General features: G+C 40.7%; 1 protein-coding gene across 3 annotated transcripts in view; it reads right to left on the bottom strand.

The window, feature by feature from the left end:
* The window catches only part of DPH6 (diphthamine biosynthesis 6), a 374,050-nt gene that overhangs the window by 305,954 nt on the left and 51,203 nt on the right, over window positions 1–16,893 (bottom strand). For all 3 annotated transcript variants that reach the window (XM_061611524.1, XM_061611525.1, XM_061611526.1), the window contains exon 4: window positions 1,638–1,711. In XM_061611524.1, coding sequence (XP_061467508.1) covers window positions 1,638–1,711 — 74 coding nt within the window. The remainder of the gene's footprint in view (window positions 1–1,637; window positions 1,712–16,893) is intronic.

Below are 16,893 nucleotides of genomic sequence, written 5' to 3'. Positions count from 1 at the left end.
CCACTGCTGATGATGCCCTTATTCAGAACGATTGCAGAGGGCTTTTCATGAAGCAGAAATAAGCAAGGCTGCAAGGAGAGGCTGCTTTCCCCCTTCCTGGCAGCCTCCCTGCCTGCCTTTCTTGACTTCTGCTTTGCTCTCACCTCCTTTAAAAAATTATTCTTATTTGCAAGGTCGACCAGATCTCGCCTTCAGCCCAGATGGAGCCAAGGAGCCATGAGGAAGCTCAGGATTTCCTAGCCCCCCATCTCTGAGACTGTGTGTGTATCAGTGTCCCTCCTTTCTTCCACCTACATTCAGTCCCCCCAATCTCACTCTCCAAGATGCTGCAGCAGTTGATGCTTTCCCCCTCCCATGTGCCTGAATGCATGCATGCTTGCAGATGCTTGCAGGAGGGGCAGGTGAGTTTGTGTGCATGCGCTGATCTGTCTTCTGCTCCACTCCCATTCCCCAAGTGCACACTCACCAAGTCATCAGTTCTGATGATCATCCCAAGGCTTAAAAGCACTAACCGCCCTCCTCAATCTATCCACCCTTTTGTCTTCACAATCTAGCATCCCCATCACTACCACATTGCTGTTTTGTGATGATGATTTTTAAAAAGCTCAGCAGATTAGCTAAGGCTGGGGTCCACATAATGCACCTGAAATGTATTTATTTATTTAATTATTACTGCATTTATATCCAAGTTTCTCAAGGTGGTGCACATGGTTCCCCTCCTTTCCATTTTATCCTTACACCAACCCTGTGAGATAGGTCAGGCTGAGAGACTGTGTTAGGTCCAAGGTCACCCAGTGGGTTTCATGGCTGGGTGTGGATTTGAACCTGGTTCTTAGTCCAACACTGTAACCCACTGGTGTTGGGAGACAGGCCTGTACATCTTCAGATTGGGGGGGAGGGGGATACCAATTTGATGAACCTTTGCATTAAGAAAAGAAAGCTGTCTGCAGGGAGCTTTTTATGGAAAGCGACATTTGGAGATGTGATTTTGCCATGCACCATTTTTTCAATTAACAGAGACTAAAATTACATTAGCGTGGGGGGGGGGGGTTCATGAATTTTTTTGCGCTTACAAAGGGGGTCCCATACTCATAAAGCTTGGGAACCACTGTTCTACATGCAATCACTTAGAAGCAAAGTGTGCATTAAAAACTCAAATCTTTGCACTGTGATATTTCTCCAAAAACAGGAGTGATATTAGTCCAATCAGACCTGCAATCCTCAAGGGTACCATTTTAGTTGAGTCTTAAAAACATCCAATTAACTCCATGCAAACTAGCCAATTAGCCAAAAAAAAAAACACAGAAAAGGTTGGAAGAGTTACAGCGTGACTCTTTCCCCAATTTTACAGTGGTGTATGCAGATGAATTGTGCAGCAGCTTAAGCTCACATGTAGTGTAGATAAGTACATAGAGAAAATACTCAGTGTTTCAAAGTGTAAACTGTGCACAAACAGCATGTTGCCATTCATACCGAGTAAAGCACCATCTTCAACTTTACACTACCTTAATTTTATTTATTTATTTTAATTAAAAACAATTCTAGTTTATGGGTGCATCCCATAACTACTAAAATCAATAGTAGCATTGCCATGACTTGCTTTCCATGCACTACAAGTAGAGGCTTGTTTTACTTACACATCTTCCACACGGACTCGCTGATAGTCTGAAAAAATGGCCCCTACAGAAACACCTTCCACAGCTTCCTTATCCTGAAGAGGAAAATACACACATGAAAACCAAATAAAAGAAGTCAAATGAGCTGTATTTACTTAGGTGGTGAATGGTTTTGCTTGGATGTGAAAAGGGAAAAACAGGTGAATTGAAGCCCACAATCAGCAACACAGGCCTAAAAGGTAGCATATAAATATAAATCCAGGGCTGGAAATATAGTATCCCCGGAACCGTCCATGATGTTGTTTATTCCTCTACCTCTAGACTTCTCAGCATGTAGTGTCCAGGATCAGAGCATAGGTGGACAACCTTTTTCATTCTGAGGGCCACATACAGTGGTGGATTAGGGAGGTGGATACTCTTTCACCTCCCCCACACACATACTCTCCCCACCCCAGCCCCCAAAGCAGAAAGCAAATCAGGTACTGCAGCAAGGCAGATGAAATTCAAAAGGACTACTTTTTCCATTGGCAACCCCATCCTCAAGATTGCAAGAATTAAATTGACTAGAACAGGAGGCATCAGAACACCCTCAGATAACCCCCTAAGCACCCACCAAGGTCCCCCCACCACTCCGAATTTTTTATTTTTTTGTTTTGAGAGCTGCCTGGTTTGGGGGGGATGTTGCCTACTTTTTTTACTGTGTTTTATTTGTCTGGGCAGCTGTAAGTGTTTCTCCTGTTTTTTTGAGGGGGATTCTGAGTATTATGAGATTTTCTTTTGTGAAATGGGTATTTGATATCGGGCTCATGGGAGAAGGTGAGGGGGAGATCATTCTCTTGTGATCTACAGAACAATCTACTTAGCACTACACAGAATACAACCCTTTTTTCTTAACATCTTACAAATGTAAACACTGTATTTTTAATGCATGCTGCCTACCATATTATTATGTTATACATATGCAGAAGCCTAAACTAGTTATTGAATAATTCCTATTCCCCTTGGAAATCTTATATTTTATATGAGTATATCCTAGCTATGCTGAATGCATGTCCACAATCACATTAATAATGAGTACATTAAACATTAGTAATTTCAGTGCTAAATCCTAAAGGCTCTTCCCACTGATAACATAACTGCATTGTATGTCTACTTATTTATAATATATTTCATTACATTGATAACATCCAGCTAAGCTTTAATGATGTCATGTCATTGACAGGTGGGTTGTCCTGCCCATCAGTAAAATTTGGCCTGCAAGGGTGGGGCCTGATAAGGACCTGGCCTACAGATGCAAAATTGTTCCCCACCCCTGGCTGTATATACCTTCTTGGGTTGGTCAGATCAGACGCAATGCTTAAAAAACAATAAATAACATTTCCAATATCCACCAATTTTAGTACTATTTTAAAAATAAACAAGTAACTATCCAGTTCTATTCATTCCTAAATGAACCCTGTTAAACTTTTTCCTAATGTCTTAAAAACGTAGTATGACACATTTTAAAAATACCTGATTTAAGCTATTGTAAGTTTAAAAGTCTGAAATACTTGATATATATACATTGATATACAAGATACTAACACTATTTTACTTATAATTTATATAACAGCCTTAGCACCAAAGTACTTTTTAGAATTATAAAATAATCCAACAGACTTGCAAGTCAGCAAAGCTAATATAATTCTACTTCTTTGCAATTTTGTGAGAAATATCACCCTTTCATTTGAGTCAGCATTACTAACCTAGAAATAAGCATGCACTACATTAAGTAATCTAGTGATCATCTTCATTACTCGACGTTCACTTGACTTTAATGGTACAGAAGATGGCTGGTTTGCACATTATTGTTAGATCCATGATCCATCTTTGTCGCTAGACGCCCAGGTGATCTCGGTGGCTATGAGTATACCAGCTTCGGCTGGTAAAATAGCTGTGACTGTTTCTGGACCGGGATAGCTTGACCACTGTTGTCCATGCACTGATAACTGGCAGGCTGGATTACTGTAATGCACTCTATGTGGGCCTGCACTTGAGGTTGGTCCAGAAGCTGCAGCTGGTGCAAAATGCGGCAGCGAGACTGCTACCCATTTACCAGGATACCTGAAAGACTGTCTTATCCCTTACATACCCAGTCAATCACTACAATCTGCAGGTGAGGGCCTCCCGCAGATACCATCTTATCAGGAGGTCCATGTGATGATCCTGTATTAGTGTAAATAGGGTAAGTGCTGTTTGTTTAGAAGATACATGGTAAGTGGAGTGAAAGAGGAAGGGGGAGTGAATGGGCAGTAGAATGCTGGATGATTGGCTGAATGTTTAAAATGGCTGACAGTATAAATGAAAGGATGTCAGGTAAATCTGGGTGGATGTGGTGTGGACGTGTGTGGATGTTGGTGGACGTTGGTGGACTTGAGAGGGTTGTTTTGGTGGGTTTTGAGAGGAGAGGGTGGAGTTCGGATTAATACTAAGACCAGTACCTCAGGAATAGATGTAACCATATGCTTAAGTGCCTTTTAAAGAAATCTTGTTATCTCTGTTATATAATAAAATACTTATTTGGTTTACCAAAGGCCTGATCCTTGGCTGGGGTTTCACAGACCAGAAGGGAGGGTGAGGTAAATAACCAAGGCTGAAGAGTGGCAAATGGTGGCAGTGGGTGAAGGGAAGAATATAACACCACAAGTATTTAGAGCAAACCAGAATTACAAGCAATCTGAGTAAATCAAAGGGATTGGGACAGCTTTAGCACTCAGTCACAGAGGTAACCAGATAGAGAGACTCAGGCAGAGTCTCTGGGACTACTGGTTATAGGACGTGACTGGTGGTGCTGCCTAGCAGGGGGATCTGTTGAGATCTGTGCTAGAGCGGGGAGAGAAACCATATAAAAGGACAGTCCGGACTGGTGGAGTCCCTGGTGGTGCCTAGAGACAGGCAGTAACCACGAGCAGGTAGGAACCTGACAGGGAGAGCCAGGGAAGGGCGTCACAGTCCATTCCGCACAACATAAGAAATGGACCTTTAGTGTGGCGGCACCTACCCTGTGGAATTCCCTCCCCTTAAATATTAGACAGGCGCCATCTCTGTTATCTTTTCGGCACCTATTGAAGACCTTCCTCTTTCAACAAGCCTTTTAAGTTGAGACCTTATCCCAGTCTGCGTCTGTGTTGGAATTGCTTTTTAATATGTTTTTAAACCTTTTTTAAAAACAGTATGTTTTTAACCTTTTTTTAAAAGAAAGGTGTCTTGAAAGCTGTTTGGAAAAATGTTTTTAAAGACATTTTGTTTTAATGTAGTTTAAAGTCTGTTTTTATGTTGTTTTAAAGTGTCTTTAGTGCTTTTGTTTGCCGCCCTGGGCTCCTGCTGGGTGGAAGGGTGGGATAAAAATCAAATAATAAATAAATAAATAAAATAGATACAGGTCCCACTTGTTAGCCACTAGTATGATTTACTTAAATGCAAAGTAATCCACAATCATCATGGTAATATGACAGTACCGTGATAAGAAAAAAAGATTGCCTACTGTAGCCATTGTCCTTTGAACGTGGCCACCTGAGAATAAGGATATACCATGTACTCTAGAATTTGTATCACAGAACATAACGTTGGGCCTAGACCATAGGCAGAAGTGAATGTGGAGAACCACAACCACAGAGGCGTAGGATCATCTACAGGATAGTTTGTGTGGGCAAGGCATAATGAAAGGGCCCGTTCATGTAGGACTTTCTCAGTAAACAAACAACATGGATGGCAATTGGAACTATAGCCCACAAAATTGTATGCCATAATAAACCTATTAGTCTTTAAGATGCCAAAAGAGTCTGTTCTTTTTTTCTGCAGCAGACTAACATGGCTACTTCTCTGGAAATTTCAACTGTTCACAAATTGTATGATGAGTCCTGAAAGCATTGCCACCTTAACCTTTCAAAGCAGTATTTTGTGTGTCAATCACTGCTTGTGCAATCCATCCACAGAGAACAAATAGGGAATTAACTATTTTCAGTCTTCCAGAATGTCACCTTCAATACAGTCACAGAAGGAAATTACATGGTTAGTCTTTAGAAAATGCTTAAGCAACTTCTTGGTTGATTAACAAAGGAAACAAGGCATGTGCCAACTGTATTATATGTGAAGTAGATGCTAAAAACATCCTTGTTACCCAGGCATTTTTTGGTCATTAATATTGGACTAGCACATGCCACTGGTTGCTGTGGATATTGTATTATACTTGGATTTTGTTCTACTGTTTTACACTGTTTTTATTGCTCATGGTGTGCTTTTATTGTTATACACTGCTTTGGAATTTTTAAAATATAACATGGTATGTAAATGTTGTTAAACAAAATAATACAAAACTACTGTTGGTTTCAAAAGCTCAGGAATAATGGAGGAGGATAAAGCCACAGCCCAGTTTTCATCCCTCAGTGGCAGCCTGGAATAAATTTTTTCTATATACTTTTATTATTACCAAGCACAATGACAGCTGTCGCTACTGAAAGTCTTGCAATGAGTTTTAACTATGCTGAATACCATTTTGGCATGCATCATGAGCACAGGGTCTAAAACTTCATCACAGCTAACTTCCCTAAGTCAAGGAGAAGAATACTCTGCCTCTTCCAATGTAGATTAATGAAAGATGAAACTCTCATTATCCGAAAACAAAATGCCTCTAGCTATATCGATTGCACAGGAAAATCCACAATGTGCACTACAGCAGTTTTACATATGAGAGGGAGTGCTCTGGGTGGCACAACACACTGCTCAACAACCACACTTGCCTCCCAGCCTTGGCAAGAAAGGAAGAACATGGAATGTTTGACAAAAACACACAACCAGGAAGACTTAGGTACAGGGAGCCTAGCCCGTAGGAGATCTCAAGACAAGGGAAAGACAAGCAAGGACCCTGTGAAAAAGAAAAAGACAGACCCTCAAGGTAAACAAGTGAGCATTTTTGCTGTAGGGAGATTTGGGTCTTGAGTCACCGAACCAGATATTTAAAAAGGCACAGAGATCAAATTGGCTTTTGACAAATGCAGTGTAACGAGCCACTAAAAGTCTCATCTTGTTTGCATAGTAAAATGGCAATCTTCTAATACAGTTTGGAAGTACACAAATAGGAATATTCCATCAACCATCTCAAACAGAAAAGAAATAAATCCTGCTTTCAGTTCCTTCGAAATCTACAGTCCAAGGATGTCAATCCTGGCCTAGAAGACAAAACTGTAAATTGCTAATACTTGCGTAACACAGAGAATAACCTCACATGCAATATCAAATGACTAAATCAAAATGGCAATCACTGTTAATCACAAGCTCTCTTTTTTAATAACACACAAATATGTGTTATCTCACATGTTTCTCAAAGAAGCACATATATACACAACTTTCTTCTGAAATTAAACAGTTTTCTTTTAAAATACCCAAGTCATGAGATCACACTCCTTCAGCCTTAGCTATAGTTAAGGGTTGTAAGCAGCAACCTTAACAGTGGTTAAGGTTGACTTTTGGGACTATTTTGCACAACACAGTAAGCCAAACTATGGCTTAGTGAGACCACACAAAAGTCTGACTTTAGTGTGCAGTGATACATCTTTGCATTTGAGAACCTTTTCTAGTTCTCTATAGCTGCCCTCCCCAGTTCTACCCTTCTTATTTCTTGACCATTGGCTCCATTTTGGTTAATGACTGTGCCAAGGTACAGTAGGGCCCCACTCATACGGTGACTTCTCTTCCGGACTGCCGCTGTAAAGCGAAATCCAATGTAAAGCGAAATGCATTGACTAACATTGACAAAAATGGTGCCCAACACCCAAAAACCACCGTAAAACTGGAACAAGCACCGTAGGAATGGGGCCTTTCTGCAATTGACAACCGCTGTATTGGTGGAACACTGTAAAGCAGAGCACCACCAAAGCGGGGCCCTACTGTATTGATAATCCTTGACAAGTTCAATGTCCTCATTAACTTTAAAGTTACATAAAAATTCTGTTGTCATTACTTTAGCCTTTTTGACGTTCAGCTATAGTCCTGGTTTTCTGCTTTCCTTTTTAAGTTTCATCAGCATTCATTTCAAAATTTCAAATCATTACTGGTTTCTGCTAGTAGTATGGTATCATCTGCATATCTTAAATTATTGATATTTCTCAATTTTCACACCTCCTTCATCTTGATTCAATCCCGCTTTCCATATGATATGTTCTGTGTATAGATTAAACAAATAGGGTGATAAAATACACCCGTCTCACACGCTTTCCGATTGGGAACCAGTCAGTTTCTCCATATTCTGTCCTTACAGTATCTCTTGTCCAGAGTATAGGTTGCACATCAGGACAATCAGATGCTGTGGCACCCCCATTTCTTTTAAAGCATTCCATTGTTTTTCATGACCTACACAGTAATCTATGTTTTGCTTTGGTGTAATCTATAAAGCACAGGGTGATTTTCTTCTGAAATTCCTTGCTCCGTTCCATTATCCAATGTATGTTTGCGAAATGATCTCTGGTGCCTCTTCCCTTTCTAAATCCAGCTTGGATGTCTGGCATTTCTCACTCAATATACAGCCTTTGTTGTAGAAGCTTGAGCATTACTTTATTTGCATGGGATATTAAGGCAACAGTTTGATAATTACTGCATTCCCTGGGATCCCCTTTTCTTTGGAATTGGGATGTATATTGAACACTTCCAGTCTGTGGGCCATTGTTTTGTTTTCCATATTTCTTGACAAAGTTTTGTCACAATTTGGACAGATTCAGTCACAGTAGCTTGTAGCAACTCTATTGGTAAGCCATCTGTTCCTAGTGATTTGTTTTTTCCAAGTATTTTAAGAGCAGCTTTCAGCTCACATTCTAAAATTTCTGGTTCTTCATCATACGGTTCCTCTGTGAATGAATCTGTCATCCTGGCATCTCTTTTATAGAGTTCTGGCTATAGCTCATGGTTAGCGACAAGAGAGCTGAAATGCTAAGCCAACCTTTGGCTTTGCTCAGCTTGACACAAAATAGTCTTTTGCAATTTATATCACTGAATAGCTATGTCATTATTGCCCTTCAATACTGTTTTACAAACCCACCCATACACTGCACTCAACATCAAAGGCCCTCCTCCGGGTGCCTACTCCGAGGGAAGCTCAGAGGATGGCAACAAGGGAGAGGGCGTTCTCAGTGGTGGCTTTTTACAAATTTTTTAAAATTTAAATTAAAAATTAATATTTTAAAATTTGTATATTTATTTTTAATGTTTTTAATTGTTGTAAACTGCCCAGAGAGCTTCAGCTATGGGGTGGTATACAAATGTAATGAAGAAGAAGAAACTGTTGAATCAGGCCAAAGGCGCATCAGTTCCAGCATCCTGACTTCACAGTGACCAACCATGGGAAGCCCGCAGGCAGGACCTGAGCATAATCTCTCTCCACTTGTGAATCCCAGCAACTGGTATTTAGGGGCATACTTGCTCTAATAGTGGAGACAGAATATAGACGCCATGGCTTGTAGCCACTGATAACCTTAGCCTCCATGAATTTGCAACGCTCAATGTTCTGTAGCAGAATATCTATTACATACAGGGCTGTAGACAGCAGGGGTCTCTGGGGGTCTTGGGCCCCTTACTGTTTTGGGACCATGATACAAGACATTTAGCATGAAAAGAGGGGTGTTAACCACTGGGAAAAGTACCAATGAGTATCAATTGCAAGCAAGCCTTTACTGGTTCCTACTTCAAAAGCTAAGACAAATTGTGAAGAGTGAGAATTCTGTAATTACAGAAGACAGTGAATCCTGATGATAGCATCCCATCTACATCATCAAGCAGTTTGGTAGGAGCCGGAGATAACGTGTAGACAAGTATTCAGTAATTTAAGCAATCTTTCTGACAGTGAGAAAAGACAGTCAAATGGTGGCTGTGATAGAGAAGCAGAAAGCAGTATTCAAGCCTGGCCAGATTATTCCAGACAGTTTTATAACCTTAGAAGGGGCCATGGCTCTGACTATCAAGAAGGGACTCTGCACTTCTGAATTTGCCACCACGCTACTGATTACATATCTTTCCTCTTCAATAATTTGTGTTATTGGTCCAGGGTTCAAGTACGATACCTTGTCAACAGGATTACAATATTTCAGAAACACATGGGGTGGCAAATGATTCAACACATCAGCAGCAGGTCTGCCATGTTCACATCTTTAAACAGACACTTAAGCCTTATTCACATGTAATTCTAAGCCAAACCACTGAGACAAATGGGGCTTACTTCCAGGAAACCAGAGTAGGAATGCAGTCTAAGAAATGTAAATTACTTTTCATATATCAGCCCAGTTTGCACGTATAACACAAAGTCAAAGTTTGCTCTTAGCTTATGCTTTGGGGTTTTTTGGAGCAAGACAAACCACAACTCTGGGTTCACACATAACGCTAAACTAAGCCAAACCATGGCTTAGTTGTGGATAGCATGTCAACAACAGGACCAGAGGAGAAAAGCAGCCATAATTTTTGCTCCACACACTAGCATGCTTGTTCATCAACTCAAAGCCATACATTAGCTGAAAAGTGTTCTATGCTAACCAGGCTGGTGTACAGAAAGACATTTACATTTCTTAGGCTGCAATCCTACACCCAGTTTCCTAGAAGTAAGCTCTGTTGAACTCAGTGAAACTTACGTTTGAGTAGACACTTATAGGATTGTGATGTAATAACTAGTAAAAACCATATACAGAATAAATAAAGGGCTGTATCAAACAAAGTTGCCGCACACACGCAACGACTTCCATGTGCGCGATGGACCTTCCCCTCCCTCTGGTCTCCCTGTACGTCCCCCCGAAATCTGCTCAAGAATTGGGAAGACACAGGGGGAGAAGAGGGAGGGGAAGTTCCATTGTGCAAGTGGAAGTCAAACAGGACCATTTCATTGCATATAACCCAAAGTGTACTAACAGTATCATCTCAACTGTAGATGCAGTTCATACATGTAAATATATCTACCACAATCTGTCTGCTCTTCTTATTATTTTGCTGCTCCTGATCAGCTTATTTTACACCTGGAGACACAGTGCTTGCTACAATATATGTAATATTCACTAACAGTCCAGCTTACACTTGGCAACGCTCCCAATACTAGTGCCTCAAGAGCACATGTTTTCGGTGACAGGTTCATAGCCAAGTCATGCTGATACAAAAGTGCCATTTGTGTGAGCCTGCACATTCCATTCCAATCCATCTCTGGCCAGTGCAGAGACTGCAGGTTGCTCCCTAGTCTGACCATCACTCAGATGAACTATATAATGTCCAGGTGGGATGAAAACAGTTCAGGTAGCCTGATGGAATGGCCATTGCTAGGTAAGAAACCAGTTGCTGGAAGCTGCAGGACAGGAGAGTGCCCTTGGGTTCAGTTCTTGCTTGCAGGCTTCCCATAGGCATCTGGTTGGTCACTGTGAGAACAGGATGCTGGACCAGATGCTCTAGTGACCTGATCCAGCAGGCTCTTCTTATGTTCTTATAAGAAGAAGAGCCAAAAGTCAGCCAGTCTCTCAGCAGAGCCAATGGAACAGCCCTGCTTCCCTTCTCTCCTTCTGTTGCAGCCAGATGGAATAGAGCAGAACCACAAAGCAGCACCTTTCAGCTACTTTTAAAATACATGTACTCCTTCGTTATTCCTCCCTTAATACTTCCATTTTATTTTTACAGATTAAACATGAAAAAACTTCCATTAGCTTCCATCTGTGTCAGTTTTAATGAAAGTGCAATGGTTCTACACTGTGTCTCTTTTGCATATTATCTCCCTTTCTGTCCTCCCTGCCTGTTTCTCTCTTACTTAAACAGTAAGACTTCAGATGGGGAAATGTGTTTTTTAAATTTCTGTGAAATGCTTAGCTTAATATCTATAACACCATTAAGCTTTTTTTATTTTATTTAGTATTCCACAGACACTAATGGGCTCCTTCAGCATCTTTCATCTCCCCCCAGCATCTGCAACTCTTTTCCAATTTTTAAAATTTATTATATTTTATGAGAAACAAGGTCACAGCGACATTTTACCCTAATAAATACTGCATATTTAAATTATGGATGGTTGTATTTTAATGCTTGTGTAATTGGTTGTTATACTTCTAAACTGCTTAGAAGCCTATTTTGGCATTATACCAAACAACAACAACAACAACTTTGGCTTGTACACAAAGTAGCACTATCAACAACAACAACAACAATAATAATAATAATATTGGCTCGTATCCAAAGTAACATTAAGTTTTTTGTTGCATAAACACAAGGATTTAGTTTGTGCAACAGAACTTTTCCCAACACGCCCCCTTAAATATGTTGTGGATGTTCCCCCCAAACTTTGGAGCAGATTTGGGGAGGGTGTGGGGCACACACAGGAGGAGAAGAGGGGGGAATTTTCATTGTACAAGCATAAATCCTTGCGCTAATGAAACGTGGGCATTGGATATCATCTACTAATAACTGTGAGAATGCTGACAGGCAGTAAGTTGCTTAAGGCCACCTCCCAAGATTCATAGGTTGTCCACATTCAAGCTGATGCCTATCTAGATTCCAAGCCAACACTCTGGCCCCTAAAGCCCTATTCATGTCTTACTTGCTTGAAGAGGACTATGTGATGTCCCTATCTGTAAATATGGTAAGTGCGGGTTTATTAAGTGATATATGGTAAGTGACTGAGTGAGGGAGGGGAGTACATGGGCTAGAATGCTGGAGAATGCTGTATGGTGATTGGCTGAGCGTTTGAGTGGCTGAAGGTATAAATGAGAGGATGACAGTTGGTTCAGGGTTCTGTTTGGGGGAGTTGTGGTTGGTTGGTTGTGGAGTGTGGATTGGAGTTGATTGTGGGTTGGATTATATTTGGCTGGAATTTAGACAGAATATATAAGACTGGAAACATAAAGAGTGACACTATATGAAGCCATATGCTTGTTGAACATTCCTAAAGTAATCTTGTTATTTCCTGGTGTTTATAAATAAATATTTTATTGGTTTACCAAAAGCCTGATCCTTGGCTGGGGCTTGCACAGACCAGAAGGGTGGGCAGGGTATTTACCAAGGCAGAGAAACAGTATCAAATGCTGGCAGTGGTGAAGAGATAGTGTATCATCAAGTATCCAGGGCAACCCAGGGCTGTATGCTTTATTGGCACAAATATACAGGGGGGTTGTGGCCAGCAAGTGCACCCAGACACAAAGTAACAATAAGCTCAGAAGGGAGACTAAGGCGAAGTCTCTAGCAGTATTGTTTACAGGGAGTGACTGGTGGTGCTGCCTAGCAGTGGGATCTTGTGAGATCTGTGCTAGGGTGAGCTAGAGAAAAATAAAAACTACGTTTCTCCCTGGTGGGAGCCACGGGTGGGAGCCTGACAGGTGGTGCCAGGGGAGGAACATTACAGCCTACATCACACTGAAATCTGTACCTGTTCAAAATAACAGGCATTAGGAAACCCAAAGTATTGTTCATGTGAATATAGTGACCACCAACATTTCACATTTCCTTCTAATGAGAAGCTGCTTGACTTGTACTGCTAAAATGTCAATTGGTTGCTGCCAAACAGGAAAGATTAGGAAGACTTCCAAAGGAGAGACCATAAGAATTCCTAGAAAAAAAGTAACAGAATGCCATATCAAAATGCTATGGGCTGCCCAATTTGCTTGTGAATTAAACATGGTATAACTACACATGCTTTTTAATCCTCTTGTTATACAATTCCTTGAGTTCAGCAAGAAGAAAATTAGCGATAATGCTTTCCATTTAATTAGTATATTACATGCACTGTAATTATTAGCGGGAAATGTTATATTAATGAAAGTGAAAGTTAGCAGTAAATTACCTTGTAGTTATTGTCAATTTCCCAAGCTACTGCTCCTTAAGATAACCCTCTCCCCATGGTCCTTCCGGTAATTTTTCCTTGCCTGATAAACATGATGATTAAACAGCACACAGTGCAAACCTTTGATACTTTTTAAATTAAATCCATGCCCAGCCTAAGGGCTGTGTCTGATTTCAACTAAATGTGTCAGTTAATCAGATAAAAAATTATCAGTAACTCAAAGAAACAGCAGCCTAAGGCTTCATCAAGTCTAGGGAAAGCTGAACAAAATAAGACATTCAGACAATATCACATTATGAGTAAAGGTTACTGATAAGCATAAAGCCAAACAGAACTGTTCATCGCCTTAATAACATCTATCTTTGGAGAACCGCTACATACAACAGTCAAATTATCGCTTTTTAAAAAGCAATTAGAAAAATGGGCTACTGTGCCAATACTCCATTAAAATGAACATGCACAGGGGGAAACTAAGGATTATGCTTGCAAAAATACAAGCTATTTTAGAAAATATCTCAAAAAGTGATGCATTTTAAAAAAATAAAAAAAAGTCTCACACTTGAAACAAGGTTTAGGTTTGGCAAGCAAAATTACTATGCCAGCAAATTAAGATTTGATATTTATGTTCAAAATTTAATTACAGCCTAAATAAAGGAGAGCGCAATTCAACCAGACTTTCTTCCTATGCCATCTTCCTCACCAAGCAACATAATTACACCACTCCAATTAACACCCATTCTATCAGTCCTCAGTTGTGAGAACAGGATGCTGGACTAGATGGGCCACTGGCCTGATCCAGCAGGCTCTTCTTATGTTCTTATGTTCATCTAAGGCCTGCCCTTCCACCTCTTTCTTTCTCACTTTCTGTTGCGGCACACACCATCTTTCTCAGTCCTTTCCTCCTCCTTCTCCAGTTAGCCTTTGAGACACCCACTCTCCTATTTCATCCTGTTCCATCCTAACTACTACCATCTTCTCCTTTAATGATCCTCTCTCCCCAGATCATCATTCCAGTTTTCCCCCATTCTGAAAAAGGCTCCCTTGACTCGTCCCTCATTTTCTAAGTACTGGCTGATCTGTATTCTTAGTCTCCACATTCTTGAGACATAATGTGCCTTCTCATTTTGACTCTCTCAGTCTCTTCCAACTCTACTCCACCGTTGGCTGCTTTTCACTTTCTGCAATCTACTGAAACTATTGTTGTTTGATCAAATATTATCTTGCTAACAAATGTAGAGGTCTCTGTTCTGTCTTTGTCCTTCTTGACCTCTAAAGCTACTTCTCCAATCTGAGTCCTCCATGCCCTAGGTTTTATTTATTTATTTAGTGGATTTATTTAGTGGATTTATTAGACACCCATCTGATGATCCTGATCTGACAGGCAAGGGGTAAACCAACTCACATTCAACATTTACAGTGGAGAAATGCTTCTCAGCCTTCCCCCAATTATTCATAATCCCTTCCCATTCTCTCACTACACTTTCTTCAGTCAGCTCATTAAATCCCATAACAGCGTTCCCCCACTCGATCCCAAACTTCTCCCACTCTTTCTAGTCTGCTTCTCCATCTATTATATCCCCTCAGATGTCTCTCGGCTGCCTCAAACTCAAAGTGTCCAAGAGCAAACAAGTTATTTTTGGTTCCAAAGCTCTCTCCCTCCAGTCCTTCACTTCTATATCAACTAATATCACTGTCTATCTTACTGGCCAAGCATATAGATTTGGATTATCTGAAGTTCTTCAACCTTTTGCTTACCTACATTTAAGGTGCAATCTAAAACCTTCTTACTTCAGGCTGTGTGGGGGGGGGGTTGGACTGAACAGAAGTATCCCTCCACTTGCTTCAGCCACCTCAGCTGACCTCTCATCGGTACAGACCTCCTCCTTCCATCCACCAAACATGAAGTCAGTCAGAAGGCCCGACCGGAGTATCCCCAAAACAGGACATGCTTTTTTTTTCTTATGAAGCTCCATTAAGTGTTAAATACATTGACAGTGTTGTTTTATTTATACAACAGGAGGAGAGCTACTAAACCTAGGAGCCATGATCATGTTGATTTCAACAACAGTAGACTACCAGTCAACAAAATGTTAAAGGTTATTGGTCCCCTAGCCCCTAACAGGAGTTTTGCTATTCAGGGTTCTGTGCCAGCTTTGCAGCAATAACTGAAAGCCAGGAAGGCTGGAAGGAAAGTCTCTAGCAGGGGTAAGTGAAAAATATAGCTTTTCTTTTTCCCACCCTCTTGAACCCACCACCACTACCAGGGTTTTTGCTGATATTTCTGAACAACAGCCACTTGATCTCACCCCAGCTGTCAGGCCTGCAAACACATATCTGCCCAACAATGGACATAGAGCAGCCTCTGAAATAAGTGCTAATCTTGTATACTGAAAAGTGTGTAGTCACAGATTCCTTTGCCTTACCCTTATATTTGATCAGACTGTGTCCTGGCATAAAGGTAGTGTTTTAATATCCAATGCTTGAGAAGAAAGGGAACACTTTTTGGAAATGTAGAGTAGCCTTGTTTCTCAGTTTCAGCAAAAATACATCTGATGAGAAACGATGGCAAATATTAAAATCCAAGGATGCAATTAGAGAATCTAGAAAGAAAAGGTAAGACGACAATTCATTTGACAAACACCCACCTTTTTGCTCCAAGCACTGCCAGTCATTTTTTTGTTTTCCACATGCTAATACCACCTACTGTGATTGGCATCAGCTTGTCAATGCCTCTGGCAGGAGCATGCCTCTCTCTCTCATTAGACATACCATGAACTGAAACTAGAACCTGTACTTGTACAGTGTGCACCTTACTACTGAGCTATGACTCTTAGACTAACAATGCTATAGACCAGGAGCAAGAAAAAGAGGCAGTCTCTTACCCACACCAAGAACCCCTGCATTTATACTAACTGAGCTTGAATAGTTTGCCCTATCCCTAGCACTGATGCACTCCCAGAAAAGAGAAACACTTCTCTTCCAGTGTCAAGAGGTCCTGTATGATAAGCAGTCAATCCTTTGTCCCTTGCTGCATCCTATTCATGATAAGAGCATAAATTTAGTATAAAAACGTAACAGCCCTAATGGATCCGACCAAAGGCCTATCTAGTCCAGCATTCTGTTTTCACAGTGGTCAACCAGATACCTATGGAAAGCCCACAAGCAGGACATGTACACAATATTAGTAATGTTGATCGTGTGACTATTGCTCCAATTTGGGATCCTGTAAACTGTAATCCTAACTGCATTAGATCAGGTGTTGGAAGTTATAGCAGGTATTAGAAGTTATAGCCAACAAAATGGCTTCATGGCAATTTAAAAACTCAATGCCAATTTTTTTATTTGCTTTTAAAATGCTATTTCCAAATCAGAGAAAAATCCTAGCTCAGCAGATACAGAAGGTGCCGGGTTCAATCTCTGATCTGGCTAAGAAGTTCTCAGACAGCAGGTGACTCT

Source organism: Rhineura floridana, chromosome 2 (assembly GCF_030035675.1).
Source record: "Rhineura floridana isolate rRhiFlo1 chromosome 2, rRhiFlo1.hap2, whole genome shotgun sequence".
Lineage (NCBI taxonomy): Eukaryota > Metazoa > Chordata > Lepidosauria > Squamata > Rhineuridae > Rhineura > Rhineura floridana.
This window is presented reverse-complemented; position numbering and strand designations above follow the sequence as displayed.